Source organism: Chaetura pelagica, unplaced genomic scaffold, assembly GCF_000747805.2.
Source record: "Chaetura pelagica isolate M959 unplaced genomic scaffold, ChaPel_1.0 scaffold531, whole genome shotgun sequence".
NCBI classification, from domain to species: Eukaryota; Metazoa; Chordata; class Aves; order Apodiformes; family Apodidae; genus Chaetura; species Chaetura pelagica.
In genome coordinates this window covers 4,133,530-4,147,614 of record NW_009952362.1, presented here as the reverse complement: position 1 = coordinate 4,147,614, position 14,085 = coordinate 4,133,530, and the positions used below count along the sequence as shown (strand labels likewise).

The 14,085-nt window shown below is 40.9% G+C and overlaps 1 protein-coding gene across 1 annotated transcript in view; it reads left to right on the top strand.

The window, feature by feature from the left end:
* DCLRE1A (DNA cross-link repair 1A) overlaps positions 1-6,142 on the top strand; it is a 17,221-nt gene extending 11,079 nt beyond the window's left edge. Inside the window, exons 8-9 of the mRNA XM_010007922.1 lie at positions 5,090-5,231; positions 5,873-6,142. Coding sequence (XP_010006224.1) covers positions 5,090-5,231; positions 5,873-6,039 — 309 coding nt within the window. The 3' untranslated portion in view covers positions 6,040-6,142. The remainder of the gene's footprint in view (positions 1-5,089; positions 5,232-5,872) is intronic.
* The last annotated feature ends 7,943 nt before the right edge of the window (positions 6,143-14,085 follow it).

The window sequence follows — 14,085 nt, the reverse complement described above, 5'->3', positions numbered from 1 at the left end:
GAAAGACAAAGGGTTTTCTGCCTGTCATTTTCTCTGTTTTGAGGCAGCCTCAACTCATGGCCGACTTCCAGTCTGGTGTTTGATAAAAAGGGAATAAGGTTCTCCATGTTCCTCTTAGTACGACTTCCATGTATGTATCATCGTATTTTAATCTTTTAAAGGAATATTCTCTCCTTCTGTGTTCAAGATTTACATGGAGATAAGGATACTTGAAAAGCAGTGAAAACTCACACATACACAAATACAAACATTGAGTGAATTGAGGAACACCTCATATATACACATGCTTTAGTTTTTCCAGGCAATCTTCTCTAATGTTTGTAGCAAAAGCAAGTAAAGCAGTTAATTTTGAGTCATTATTTTATTTAAGTTTACTACAAATGTGCATTTCAGTTGAGATTTGAGGCAGTGGGTTTTTGTGGTTGAGAGTTTTTGTGGGTATTTCTTAGTTAGGAAAGGTAACTAATTTCTGGGGGAAAGAAAGTTTCTCTAAGTAGACTACGAAATACAGAATGGCATTAAGGCAGAGCAGCAGGCTCTAGATGAAAGGTGACCTCAAAAAAAGAGAAAAGCCGTGGTTGTTTAGGCCTTATGGACTTGGATTCATTCTCATGCTTTGCTTCAGGCCTGCTGTGCCATCTCAAGCAAATCCTTCAGAGCAAGATGGTATTTAGCTGCAGGACCAGCCAAGGTCAGGGTTGACCTAAAAAGGAGAAAAAAAGGCTGTACAATGTAGATAGGAGCTGCAGGAGATAAACTTAGTATCTTGATGTTCTAATGTTGTTCTATAATCTTTTCCATGGTGGGGCAGAAAGTGTGTAATGGAAATGTGTATGCATTTATTTTTAATGTGTTTTGTTGTCTAAACAGTAATATATGTCAGTTTCTTCTGCAGATTGTTGGGTTGTTACGTGTTTCTCTCTGTCATGTAGTACTCACATAGTTGGACTCTCAGGCAGAGGGTGTGATTATACCACAAGGATGTCTCAATAGCTGCACTTCTCTGAGAGCAGTGGTATCATGTGAGAACTGGGGGAAGAATGGCTGGAGAGCAGTCCTGAGGAGAGAAGGACTTGGGGGTGGGAGTAGATGAGAAGCTGGACATGAGCCGCTGGTGTGCGCTGGGATCTGGAAGGACAGTTGTGTCCTGGGCTGCATCAAAAGAAGTGTGGCCAGCAGGGCCGGGGAGGTGATTTCGCCCCTCTACTGTGCTCTGGTGAGGCCACACCTGGAGTTCTGTGTACAGCTCTGGAGCCCCCAAGCACAGGAAGGACATGAAGCTGTTGGAGAGGGTCCAGAGAAAAGCCATGAAAATAATCAAAGGGCTGGAGCAGCAATGATATGAAGACAGGCTGAGAGAGTTGGGGCTGTTCAGCCTGAAGAAGAAAAGGCTCTGGGAAGACCTAGTGACCTTCCAGTACCTGAAGAGGCTACAGGAAAGCTGGGGAGGGGCTTTTTACTAGAGAGGGTAGAGATAGGAGAAGGGGTCATGATTTTAAACTGAAAGAGGGTAGATTTAGGTTAGATATCGGAAGAAATTTTTCACCATGAGGGTAGTAAGGTGCTGAAATAGGTTGCCTAGGGAGGTTGTGGAAGCCCTGTCCCTGCAGGTGTTCAAGGCCAGGTTGGATGAGGCTTGTGCAGCCTGGTCTAGTGTGAGGTGTCCCTGCTCATAGCAGGGAGGTTGAAACCTGATGATCTTTGAGATCTCTTCCAACCTTAACCATTCTATGAGTTTATAATAAGAGTTTCTAGACAAATTTACAGCATGACAGAAGCAATGGCTGAACCCTGGAAATGGCAGGAAAAGATTCAAGGCTTGGCTCTCTGTACTGAGGCTTTGGCTTCATGTGTAAAGTTTCTGAAATGTGGTCTCATGCTAGCATTAGTGATTTTGTGTCCATGTGGGTTAGGCAGGCTAAGAAGACATCCAGGATGCTAAACACTGGATGCAGCCAGTGGTTGGATGAATGCCCCTATGGAATGTGATATCAGTAGAATGTGGAAAATATTAAATGCTTAAAGATTATTTTGTATGGCCATTTATGTTATTTTTGCTCCAGCAGAATCCGTGAACTTGACACCGGAAAGGATAGAACTTTCAAGAATAAATTATTTGATCCCTTGTAATCTCATTCTAATTGAAGAATGATGAATGATATAATTGTGTTTTTACAGACCTTGTAGATGTAGATGTCATCAGCTACAGTTGCATGTTTTTGTCTTCTTCTGGATTATACGTGTTTTGTCCTGAATTACTGTCTCATTACTGGAAAAGCCAGAATTATTCAGTGATCCGCATCATAAGTCCAATGCCTTCATCATCTTTGGGTCTCTCCTACCTCTTCTGTTCTCTTTGATCCCTAGCCCTATTCAAAAACACAATCCTGCTTCTTCCTGCTTTTTAATCCTGCTTGTGTAGTTTCAGCTGCAAACCTACAAATCCATGAAATCCTCATGGGAGTTTTCTCAGTCAAAAGCAGATTGATTTCTTATTTAGTAAATTCAGTACTTCTATGATCTGGTCCATCAGTTGCCTTTTTAGTGGAATGCAAATACCCAAAACTTGATGGTATATTATAGTACCTCCTAGAACACCCTCTTTTATATCCTTTTTTGCTCCTGTTACACTCTTTGTTAATAGAAAGAACACCAGACCTGTCTGTGCTCCAGGCTAGATAGTTTTAAGAACTGCAGCATGATTCCTCTACCTTCTATTCTTGAAAAAGTACTCTGGTCTGTTTCTGGAGAAGAAGGAAAAAAAAAAAAAAAAAAAAAAAAAAGGCAGAGCTACATAAGGTACTTCTGCTTTCCACAACTGGAGCTAATTTTTGGTAATTTGATACAACTAACTGTATGTGCCCAAGGAAAGCTTCCATGTTCCCATAGCTGACTGCTCCCAAGACTAAATCTGGATGTCCACAGCTTTCCATTAAGCCACAAGTAAAAGGAAAAGAGCTCATTGTTGTGAGATTCTGCTGCATGTGCTTCCTTATTCACAGGCTTTCTGCTGTATTCAGGTGCCTTTTTTTTTTTTTTTTTCTTGATCATTGAGTCTTAAGACTGCTGGAAAGCATTGTAATTTTTTTTTATATAACATTGATAATTTTTTGCATGCATATTCAGGAATTTTAGAAGTATTTTTGCAATCTCTATGTTGTGGATATTTTGCCTTTGTTGCCATCTTCCAGCTGTTTAATTCCAGATTTGGGGCTATCTGAAATCTGCTTTTCTCTGGGTTGCTTTTCAGGATTAATATCAGGCATGTTTTTTTTCATTTTAGAGTCAGCTGTTTTGTTATTTCTGAACAAATAGCTTAGCTGTTCTTGTATCATTTTTAAGCACTGTATTGATTCAGCAGAGATTCATTCACCTAAAAGCTTCAGGCACTTAAAGTACAGAAATCTCTCTCTGTCTTTCCTCTAGTTGCCAGAGTTTAATGTTGGTACCTTCTGCCTAGAACCGAAGCAAACAAAAATTAATAGTGACCATAATTGTGTTAAATCCACTATGAAAAACAGGTGCATCAGTGAATTTTTTTTGACAGATTGAAAGATAATTTTTGTAAACTCGCAGCATCCTCAGAATAAGTGATTTCATGATCTCCAGATTTCCAAAGAATTGTGGTCTGTGCATCTCTTTTGTGTTGCTTAGCACAGTAGTGTCTTGTACTAGCACTGAGGTGAGATTTTCAAAAGTACCTGTGTTTGAAATGTACTAATACATTTTTTATGAGATTAAAATTACATCCTTAATATTAATGTTGCACACTTGATTTATAGCAAAAATTGAAAGCAGATTAGCATTGGTTAATACAATAATCATTGTATTTGAAGTACTGTATTTAGATTTAATTAAAGCAAGGGGAGCAGGTATATGAATTATTACCTAAAGCTATGTTAATCTTTCTAAAACGAATTGTGAAGGAGAATTAGAGTGCTACAGTTATATCTTTAGTGAGGACTGAAAATTTGCAGTATATTAAGAGGCATGGCAGCTAGTCATGATTCCTATTGATGAATGAAACTTGTGGTAGGGTTGTTTTTTTTCTTCCATGTACCTAGCTTGATGGATTCTGTGTGTTGCTGCTGGACATTGTATTGAAGGTGCTATTAAGTGTGGCCATGTCACAGAGCTTTCTACTTCCTTGTTTCATAGTTTTCAAGCATCTGACTGGTTAGTGTTCAATCACAGCCTATCTACCCCTGTCTCCCCACTTTTTTTTAGGCAATCTTTATTTTGTGTTTCTCTTCCTTCTGCTGAAATACAGGTCATGATTTTGAGTTCTAAAATCTTATAGCACTTTCCAATGGAGAATGTGCCTTGAAGATTTTATACAGGACACAAAATTGATTTTCTGTTTTTGGTTTGAAATAATACTGACTTCACTTTATCCAGGAACAGGATTGTACATTCTTTATACTTCCCTCTCATCCTTTTCCTGATCCTAGCTTAAACAGCATGGGAGGCTAACGTAGCCAACTTGGAAACTTTTTCAAGTAATTTTTTGTTGGAGTGAAGAGATGAGAGGTGGTTTCCTTCCTATCATGTATGGAGATGGGGTGAAACACGGTTTAGTGCTCAGAGCAATACTCAGTTCATGCACTGGCTTGCTGCAGTTTTTTGGGTAGCTTGCTTAATTAACTCTGAGAGCTTCTGGGCATAAGCAGATGTCAGGATGTCAGTGGCACTTTAAATTAACCAGATGATTTTGCACTGAAGTAGGCTTTCACCATCTTTTATCACCACTCAGCTGCAGAGAGCTGACTTCCAACTGAGAGGAGGAAATGAATGACTTGGAGCAAGATGTGTAAAGAGGATGTGATTATGCTGTATGAGTTCTGATCTGTAAAGCTTTAGCTGTTCATATGTGCTTATTCAGATGAAGCAATTGAGATCCTGAGGTACAAGGTACTCTGCAAATGTAAATGTTTATGATTAATAATTTAAAGAAAGGTGGCATTTAAGATAATTTCGTATCAAAACATGATAATAAAATTAATCTGAAGTTTGTCCATCATGAAATCTCTAACCTTTGGGGTAATGAGCTATTTAATGAGTTTAAGTATACACTGTGTTCTTTTCACAGGGCTTGCAAGATCACTTGAATAAGTTTTCTGATAATTTTGATCAAGTTCTGGCTTTCAAACCTACTGGATGGACCTACTCTGATTCATGCCTTTCTCTGGTGGATATCAAACCTCAAACAAGAGGAAAAATCACCATATATGGTATGAGTGGTAAAGATTCAGTGTATTAATTTTGTGTGGATGCTTTCCGTATTTTTATTCTGGAAACTCCTCTTGTTTATTGTAACAAATGCTTTTTCTGATAACTTGTTGAGAAACTGAACAGATGGATCTCTGCAGGAGAGATCTGTGCACTGAGTAGTCAAGAACATTTTAAATGCAAATTTTTACATACATTTTGCTTCTATCCTCTTGCAAAAGAAAGGCTTTTATCTGATATACATAGAGACTTTGGGGGTGAAATCTTGGCCTGACTGATGCTGGAAGTGTGGTTCCAGAGCCAAGATTTCATTCCATACTTCAGTCATTTGAGAGACTGTGGGTCTTCCTCTCAGTCCTCATTGGTGCATTGAGTTGAATTTCTTGAAGTGTTAACATTCATTGAACCAAATGCTGAGTGTCACTCACTTTGAACTGATGAATGACTTGGTAACTTAAAGCAAGGTAATTGTGCCAGAAGGAAAACCTAGGTTTTCATTTTACCTCAGATATAAACTTTAGATCTCCAATATTAATTTAAAAAAAAAAATTAGCTAAAGTATGTCTTAGCTGGAATGTTTGCAGAAGTGTTCTGGAAAGAAGCCAAGTAGTCTGATAGATGGCTGTGATTTGTTAAATTTCAGGGATTCCTTACAGTGAACACAGCAGTTACCTGGAAATGAAGCGTTTTGTTCAATGGCTGAAGCCACAGAAAATCATCCCTACTGTAAATGTTGGTGACTGGAGAGCCAGAAGCTTGATGGAGAAGCATTTCAGAGACTGGATGATTGAGAATATTAGGCATAAATAAATATAAGGAAGAATGTATATTTCAAAAGAGGTAGGCTGGAATGGGAACTGTGATTTCCTCTGAACTGTGTTTTATCTCCTTTTTCCACAGAGCTTTCTTTAGGGAGGACTAAGCTCCCACTCTTCTGAGAGTGCTGAATTTGGAAAAAAAAAAGGCACCTTGCTTGTTCATGTTCCTACTACTTATTTTTCCCATAACTTAACTTTTCCAGGAATGCATAATTCAGGTTATTTTTATCTTACTCCTTTTTTTGCCATTCTTAATTTTCCTCAGATTATGGAGATGCCCAGTTGCTGGGGGAGAAACGACCTCCAGGTTAAAAATTTCTGAAAATAAGTGAATGTAATAAAGGAGACAAAACTAAGCTTATGGCACATGCTGTCAATTCAGGCTTCGGAGAAGCTTATTTCATGAGGCAGAACTGCCAATTGCAAATTTAAATTTCATAAGCAAAATTTACCTCATGAAAGAGGATTGGCTTGGGCTCTTGCATCATATGTACTTGGAGAATTCAGTTTTATAAAAGGTATTGCTACCTACATTCCACTCAAGGTTTTCTGGGGTTTTTTAATATTATTGTTTTTAATAAAGAACCTACAGGAATACTCTGAGTAAAACACATTTCTTTTCAGTACTGTAGTTGCTAATGCAGGAAACCTGTATGTGGTATTTTTGGTTAATTTTCTGTGTGTGTTGCTGCTATAAGGTTGCTCTTGCCATCCTGGTTGTGCAAAGTCTCAGCATGTGGTCAAAGCACCAAGTGGTCCATGTAGTCTCCTACAGTGCATTTGGGTTTGCAGTGTGGATGTACAGGTTTGTTACTGGATTTCTGGAAAAGCAAGAAATGCAAATATTAGTACTGGCAGCAGAAAGGTAAGTTTCATTTTGCATTTTCCCCACTGAATCCTACCAGATGATCAGTGTTGCTTTTTCTGTATCTGCTTGGTATTTATGGTACTGAAGTATGTGATTGCATGCAGGCACACTAGTATAATTTTAAAAACTAAAATAAGAACCATTCCAAACTCCTAGGACTTAGAAAAGTTGAATCATGCGTAAAGAATCATCCCCCAGCGCCTCAGAATAGCTCATCTGAAAATTTCAATGTCCTTTTTTGTCAGGAAAACATTTCTTTAATGATCAGTGTAAGTATACACAGATCCTTGTCTTTGAGTGATGAGCTCTGCAAAGTGAAGGCAATTTGTTTTATTTCTGTCTTCTGAGAGAAATAACTGTGTCAATGGGAGGAAAGTTCTTCTTCACAGTTCTTTCAGTACATTCACTGAAACATGGCATTGTTTTTATTTTATGTAATCGATTATGATAGCTCTCCTTCTTGCAAGAACTGCTGTCTTGGGTTGGCATGCTCATTCCTGGGATTCCACTCCTTTTTGGAGAAGGTGTGTGAAAAATTATCTTTTATGGGCCTTGTAAGTGCCAAGCCTGAATTAATGCCTTGTAAAGTTCGGAGCAGCTCTGAGGATTCATTTTGGGAGGCAAATGCTTCTATCAGTTGAATTGTTAAGGGATTAGGCATGAATTTTTGGACTTCCAGCTGGTTTTCCTGACTAATTTTGCGCCAAGTATGAAGGCCTAGAGTAAGCATCCCAAAGTAAAAAATCTTAATCACCATTCTGACATCCTCTTGCTTCATTAGTTGCATTTTCAAGAATTAATATTCCCGCTGGAAATGTGTGTGTGCTCTCAGTGTGCTGGTGGTGCTGGACTGCAGCTGGTAGGTGCGAGACACCTGGTGCCTCTTTGTGGCTCTGCATGCCATGCTTTCAGTTTCTGCCCTCTTATCCAGAATGAAGGGCTGGGTTTTTTTTCTTTTTGCTTTTAAAAGCAAACTTATTTCTGAAACTAACCACAAAAATGATGTATCTTGGAAGACACTGACATTGGCATCTGCTAGACTGACCCAGTTAATGCTGTCCTGATTTGTAGCAGATGCTGATGGCTCGCTTTGGTCAGCAAAGCAGAATGGTTTTTGTGCTGGGTTCCTTTTTTGTATCTGTGTGCTGGAGTCTGTTTCCAGTTGCCTGCTCTGCTGTAGGTATTCCTGTGTCAGTGCACCAGTTGCTTTCATTCCTCCCTCTGTCTGCTTTGTATTTGCAGTTCTACCAGCTGGTTTTTGTGGGTAGACTTGAATTCTGCAGCATTTCATCTACCTTCATGTTAGATCTCCACATTACCCACTTACTTGGCCTCCTTCATATGGAAAAATGTCTTTTCAGAAGCCAGACTCCGGAAGAAGTTGTTATTTTTGTTCTCCTTATTGTAAAGAAGGAAGATTAATACTAGGATAAGATTGCTTAGATTGCCAAGAAAGCCATATAAGCATATGTGGAAGACCATTTAAGAATTCTGTGGAAAGGTTTATAGGGGGTAATTTTCTCTTCCCATGTCTAGGCTGTTCCAAGGGATGCTCTCTGATCACAGCAGGTTGAGTCCATTGGGGAGGACAGGCCTATGATAAATACCAGATTTCAGCATGTGTAATGAATTGGGACTTAGGGAGTGGCTCCACTTTTCATAAGGAAGGAGTGAATGTTTTTTTCTGCTGTTTGGCAGCACTGGCATTATGGATGCATGAGTGAAAGCATTTGTTATTTTGGCTTAGAGCAGTGGCTCAAACTACAGCAAATCTGTGTTTTTGTCCAAAGCAATAGACTGGGATTTTAGTCTCTGTATTAAAAACAACCTGAGTCCTCTGGACAGTGGGGTAGATGATTCAGTCTGTGTCCTTACCTTTGTATGAAGTGTTGCATGTGGACATAAAGTCAGATTTTACTGAAGCAAGAGTGGCTTGTGGACATCCCAGAGGCTCTTTCAGTTTGTCTAGTGCTGGCAGACTCGGGGTGGAAGGCAAAGCAAAGGAGAGGAGTGTCTGTAACACTCTCTTGATCAGCGCCTGGAATGGTTTTCAAAGCCAACCACTCTAAAGAATCACTTTGTATTTCCCATCAGGACTCCTGCTCTGATTACGTATCACCCCAATAGGCAGATAAATGAGCTAAAAGCAATGCTGTTTGAAAAGGGGAGAGGGAGAGGAAAGGGAGCAGGAGGAAAGCAGCTCACTGGCTGTGCCGATTTAGGCAATGGGTTTGCAGCTGGCTGTGATAAATGAAAGCAGCGGCTTTCACTCATGGCCCACGGTCACCACTGAGGAGGCTTCTGGGAAGACAAGTCTGAAGACATTGCAAAATAAAAGCATATGGACAATTAAAGGGAACTTCAAGGTGCCAGGTTTCTTTGTAAACCTTGATGTGAAATAACAATTGATACTAACATGGGGAGGAGAAAGGAACAAAGGTGTCATTGGGATGGTTAGAGCATTTCTCTTATCTGATCAAACCTGTCTTCTCATATGTGCTTAGTAAAGGCTATTAAGATAAGCTGCCACTTAAGTTTGGGGATTTTTGAAGATAGTGTGACATCAGATACTTCCCGAATGAAAATTTGGATTGATTTTTACTGATACTGTTTTGAATTTGAAGACCACTTTAGGCAGATCACGTAGGAGACTTGTTACCATGTCATGAGATACAGTTACTGCCTTGATGTGATGCCTATTGAATAATTTTTGGTGACTTGTCTTTGGTAGGGGACAAAAAGCAGGTCAGTTTTGAGAACAAGAGAATGCAGCCCAAACTTCCCAGTCCTCCCTAAGCTACAGAAAACCAGCTCCTTCTCACTTCAGAATCAGAACAAGAGCATATTTTAAGGGATTTAGTAGAATGATGCAGTTTGAAATTCTGTTCGGTATCTGCCATCCCAACTCAGTTGTGATTGCAAAACACTCAGTATTTGTAAACTATCTAAGGGGAAATACCACACAGATGAATGAAATTCACAGGAATCCTTGAAAGTTTGTTAGTACAAATATTAGAAGTTGAAGCTCTTGTACTTCAGTGTCACGTGTTGGTTCAGAGCGTAAAAGTGCATTTGGATGCTGAATTTCATGCTCTCCCCAGAAGTGCATAGACAATCTAGGAGCTAACAGTCCTCTGGCAGAAGTGAAGGAGAGACAAAATGGGCTGTGCCTGTTTGCAGGAGAGGAGCACTGGGCAGAAGAGGTAGCTGCCTTCCCACTGAATCCAGCCCAGCTCTACCCACTGTCTGTGCGTGTGAGTTTCAGTGGCTGAGCTGTAGCCAGCAAGGGCAGAGCCCTGCACAGTCTGGATGCCTGTTTCCCCTTTCTGCTCTGAACCTTTCCCCACTGTTGTACAATGGCACCTTGTTATCAAATCTCCAAATACTTTGGCAGGGAAGAGGCTTTTCCACTCTGTCACATCTGCTCTGGTATCTCAAAACAGATAGTGACTTGTTTGTGCTGGTTTCCACTAAGTGCTTACATAAAGCAAACAGTTTTTAAAACTTCCAAGCTTTCCCATTTGGCATTTGAATTTAACTTTATTGACCTTTCCTTCTGTACATTATATTGGTTGTTGAAGATGGAAGAGGAAAAAAGTTCACCATCTCGGAAAAAGAGACCAGCAGGGCACCCAAGGAAAAGGTAACACAAGGACACAAATGCAAACAAGGGTGACTGGAGCTTGAACTCAGCAAGATCAGGACTGACCCTGAATTTCTAAATGTACCAACTCCTACTGCCTCCCGCCCATCCCTACTGCCCAGCACCTTCCTCCCTGCGGGGAAGCAGTGATTTCAGTGAACTCTGTTGTGAGAAGCAAAATTTATTTTTTCTGTTCACTCCAGTCATCTGTCAGCTCCTAGCAGAGACCTCCCCAAATGCAGCTCTGTCGGCAGCAGGATCTAACCCACTTTTCAGCACCTCTTTAAAAGAAGAGATGGATTGGGACATTTATCCCAGTGGGGCTTCCTCAATCAGAGAAAGACAGGTTGGATTTCACTTGTTACTGGAGCTGTGTTATTTGCTTGGCTCGCTGCCCTGCTCTTCGTTGCATCTCTTGCTTGAAAGAGGGGGATAAAGCTGAAATTCCGTTCTTTGTGCTGCTCCCCAGCGACCGTCTGAGGAATTGAGCTCTGCAGCGCAGCATGGGCCTGGATTTTTTTCTCTCGCCTTCCTGGTCACTCACAGCCCAGCTCATTCGTCTCTGCTCTTCCCCAGGGAGAGCATCAGGGGGGCCCATGGCTGGACAGAGGAGAGCATCCTCCCACAGCATCGCTGTGATCTGCTCACACTTGGGAATAAAACCAAAAGCTGTGGTAAAAGAACCAGGGGGCACCATCAGTCTCATAAAACACTGTCCACCAACTGATCCAAATGAAGTAAATTCTTTCTCTTGACAGCTCACTTCTTTCTTCCTGTTTTTCTCTCTCCTTGTTAAACCTGTGAGGAGTACTTACATTAGCAGCAATGCCATGGTGCAAATTGGAGTCCAAGCCAAAGGCAGACAGAAAAGGCAATGGAAGGCACCACATGCGCCTGTAATAAATGTGACAGTGGCAGACCATGCTGGAGCAAATGAAGATTTGAGAGGGTAGCAGACACATGAGCTGTGAAATGTGATGCTTAATCCATTAGGGAATTACAAAGCAGCAGCAGTGGGTGTTTCATCCAGCACTAGAGAGACTGGCATTAGCTGACCTTGAAGAGCAGGGACTGCTGCCCCCTGTTTGATGCTAGGAAGTAACCTTAAGCTGATTTATTTTTTTTTTAATTACCAAATACAACAAAAGTATATTTCCAGCATAAAACTCCAGTTTTACTGGTTTTTACTTGATTTTTTCCCTTCCCCAAGTCCCTCTTGCTGTTTATTTCTCATGATTCAGTTTTCTTTCCTTTCTTTTCTCGCCCTCAGCTACTTTTCCACTACTGGGGAATTCTCAGAAACATGACTCTGCCAGATTTCACCTTTATTCTTAGAAATAAGAGCACAAGGACATTTACTTGGAAGGAAAAAGTCATCTCTGAAGAATTACATGGGCATTGAACATAGAATAAATTAGAAGAGGGCAAATCATAGGGCAGAAGGCCAGAATTCATGGGGGACATTTAATTAGTTCAGTGGCATTTAGCATGTAAATGAGGTTATTTTGGCAAGATGAGTGCTTTTGTGAAATATGCAACTGATCAGTCAGGGGTGCTGAGGAGCAAGCACTTGGAAATACCGGCTCCTCCTGGGTGAAAATAGTGTGCCACCTTCATGGCTGATGGTGGTGGTAACTTTCCAACAGCCCTTGGAGGGGTATACATCGTGGTTTTAAGATGTTTTATAACAAATGGGCAGCTTTCATGGGAAAACTTCAGAGCCAGAAAAACAAATTGCTGTAGCTCTCTTGAAGGGCACTGTGATGACTCAGTTGGAGGTTCTGTGGTGCTTTGATGTCTGTTCTGCCATGCAAACCTCAGAGCTCTCTGTCTCTGTCCTGCAGCACCAGTGTGGGCAGAGCAACAGCAGGCACTCACAGCTGTCCTCAGCCAGCCTGGCTGCATGCTGGCTTCTTTCCTCATCCCTGCTGCACTCCACCTGCATCTCTGCTCCTGACGGACTCCTGGCTGGTCTGCCAAATGATTGCTACACTAGATAAACCTCTCCGGCTCTGAACAACCTGATATAGGTGAAGATGTCCCTGCTTGTTGCAAGGGGGTTGAACTAGATGACTTTTTAAAGTCCCTTCCAACACAAACTATTTAATGATTTTATGAAAGGGACACATCTGAGAGAGACAGACCTTCAGTGGGCCTTTCCAAATGGGTTTCATAGCATACAATTAATATTTCAGTGCTTTTCATGGAAAAGTAAGGGCAAAACCTTTTGTTCCTGAACTTGCTTTACTCCTGGACTATTGCCATTTTCCTGCAGCTGAAGGGTACTACAGTGGTAGAAAGATCATGATTAATTTGGTAATCCAGGGGGGGAAATTAGTGGCCACTAATGAGTGGGTGCAGCATGGGAATGTGCTGTGAATTAACAGCCAAGGAAACAACCTGAAGGCAATGGCTCTATTCAATGACAGGCAATAAAATACTTGGGGAGGGGCATGTTAATTGTTAGCTAATAATGTGATCCATGTTGCAGTTAGCTGGGTTTTATCTCTCTGGTACACCCTGTTTGCAGATGCTGAGGGATTCAAAGCAGTGTGTGTTGCAGCTGGCAATGGCCCTGCTTCCAAGCAGGTTATTCATGGGGCCAGTAGTGCAAGAAGTTTTCAGGATCTGCAGCCCTCTTCCAGCTGTGTTTGCATTAGACATGCTAGTCAATGGATTCACTGAATGTCAGCTCGTGTTAATTTAAACATCTGTTTCAGGAACCCTCTATAGCCCAACATTTATTTGGAGATCAGCTGAGAAAATATTTTAATACCACAGAACATGTTGCATCAAGAGGCTACAACATCACCTATTTCTTTAAGAGTGTGGGCTTAGACAACACATTCAAAATGCCTTTAGGGGGTCTAAAAACAGTTACCCTCCAGACGGTATGGTTTTAAAGACATTTTCTTCAGGTCTTCCAGGACTCAGACTGAGCCCTGGGTGATACCATGCATGTAGGCATTGCCCTTTGCTGTTGCTTCTAGGAGCAGCCCAGAGATTTAGCAGAATTTGTTCATTTGAAGAAAGGTAAAACTTTCACATTGGGAACTAAGTTACAGGATGAGGTTGATCTTGGCTCTTTAAGAGTGGCTTTTTTTTGAAAGGGCTGTTTGGTGACTCAGCTGCAGGTTACTGGGAAGTTGCAGGCATCCGTTGGAGGAAGAGGAGTGGCTGTGTCAGAAGAAAGGGAGGTACTGGCAGAATAAAATGTGTTGTAAAGTGTTAACATTTGTTTAACGTATGTGGGCAGACAACTTCACATGCCCCACCAGAATTTACCTTGCTGATGCTGTTTCCATATTGTTTCCCTCTAAGTGTGATCAGTCAGCCAGTATGTGACATTAATTACCTGCATGTCTCATTGTGCAACCTGACATAAAATTGAATTATGGGGTAACATGTCAATAACTGTTTATTGAAATATAGAAGTAATCTCCTTGTTTTCTGAAATATTATTGAGTTTTCTTGTTCATGCTATATCTACCCAAATCCTGTTATTGTCCTAAAGTAACATTTTTCTA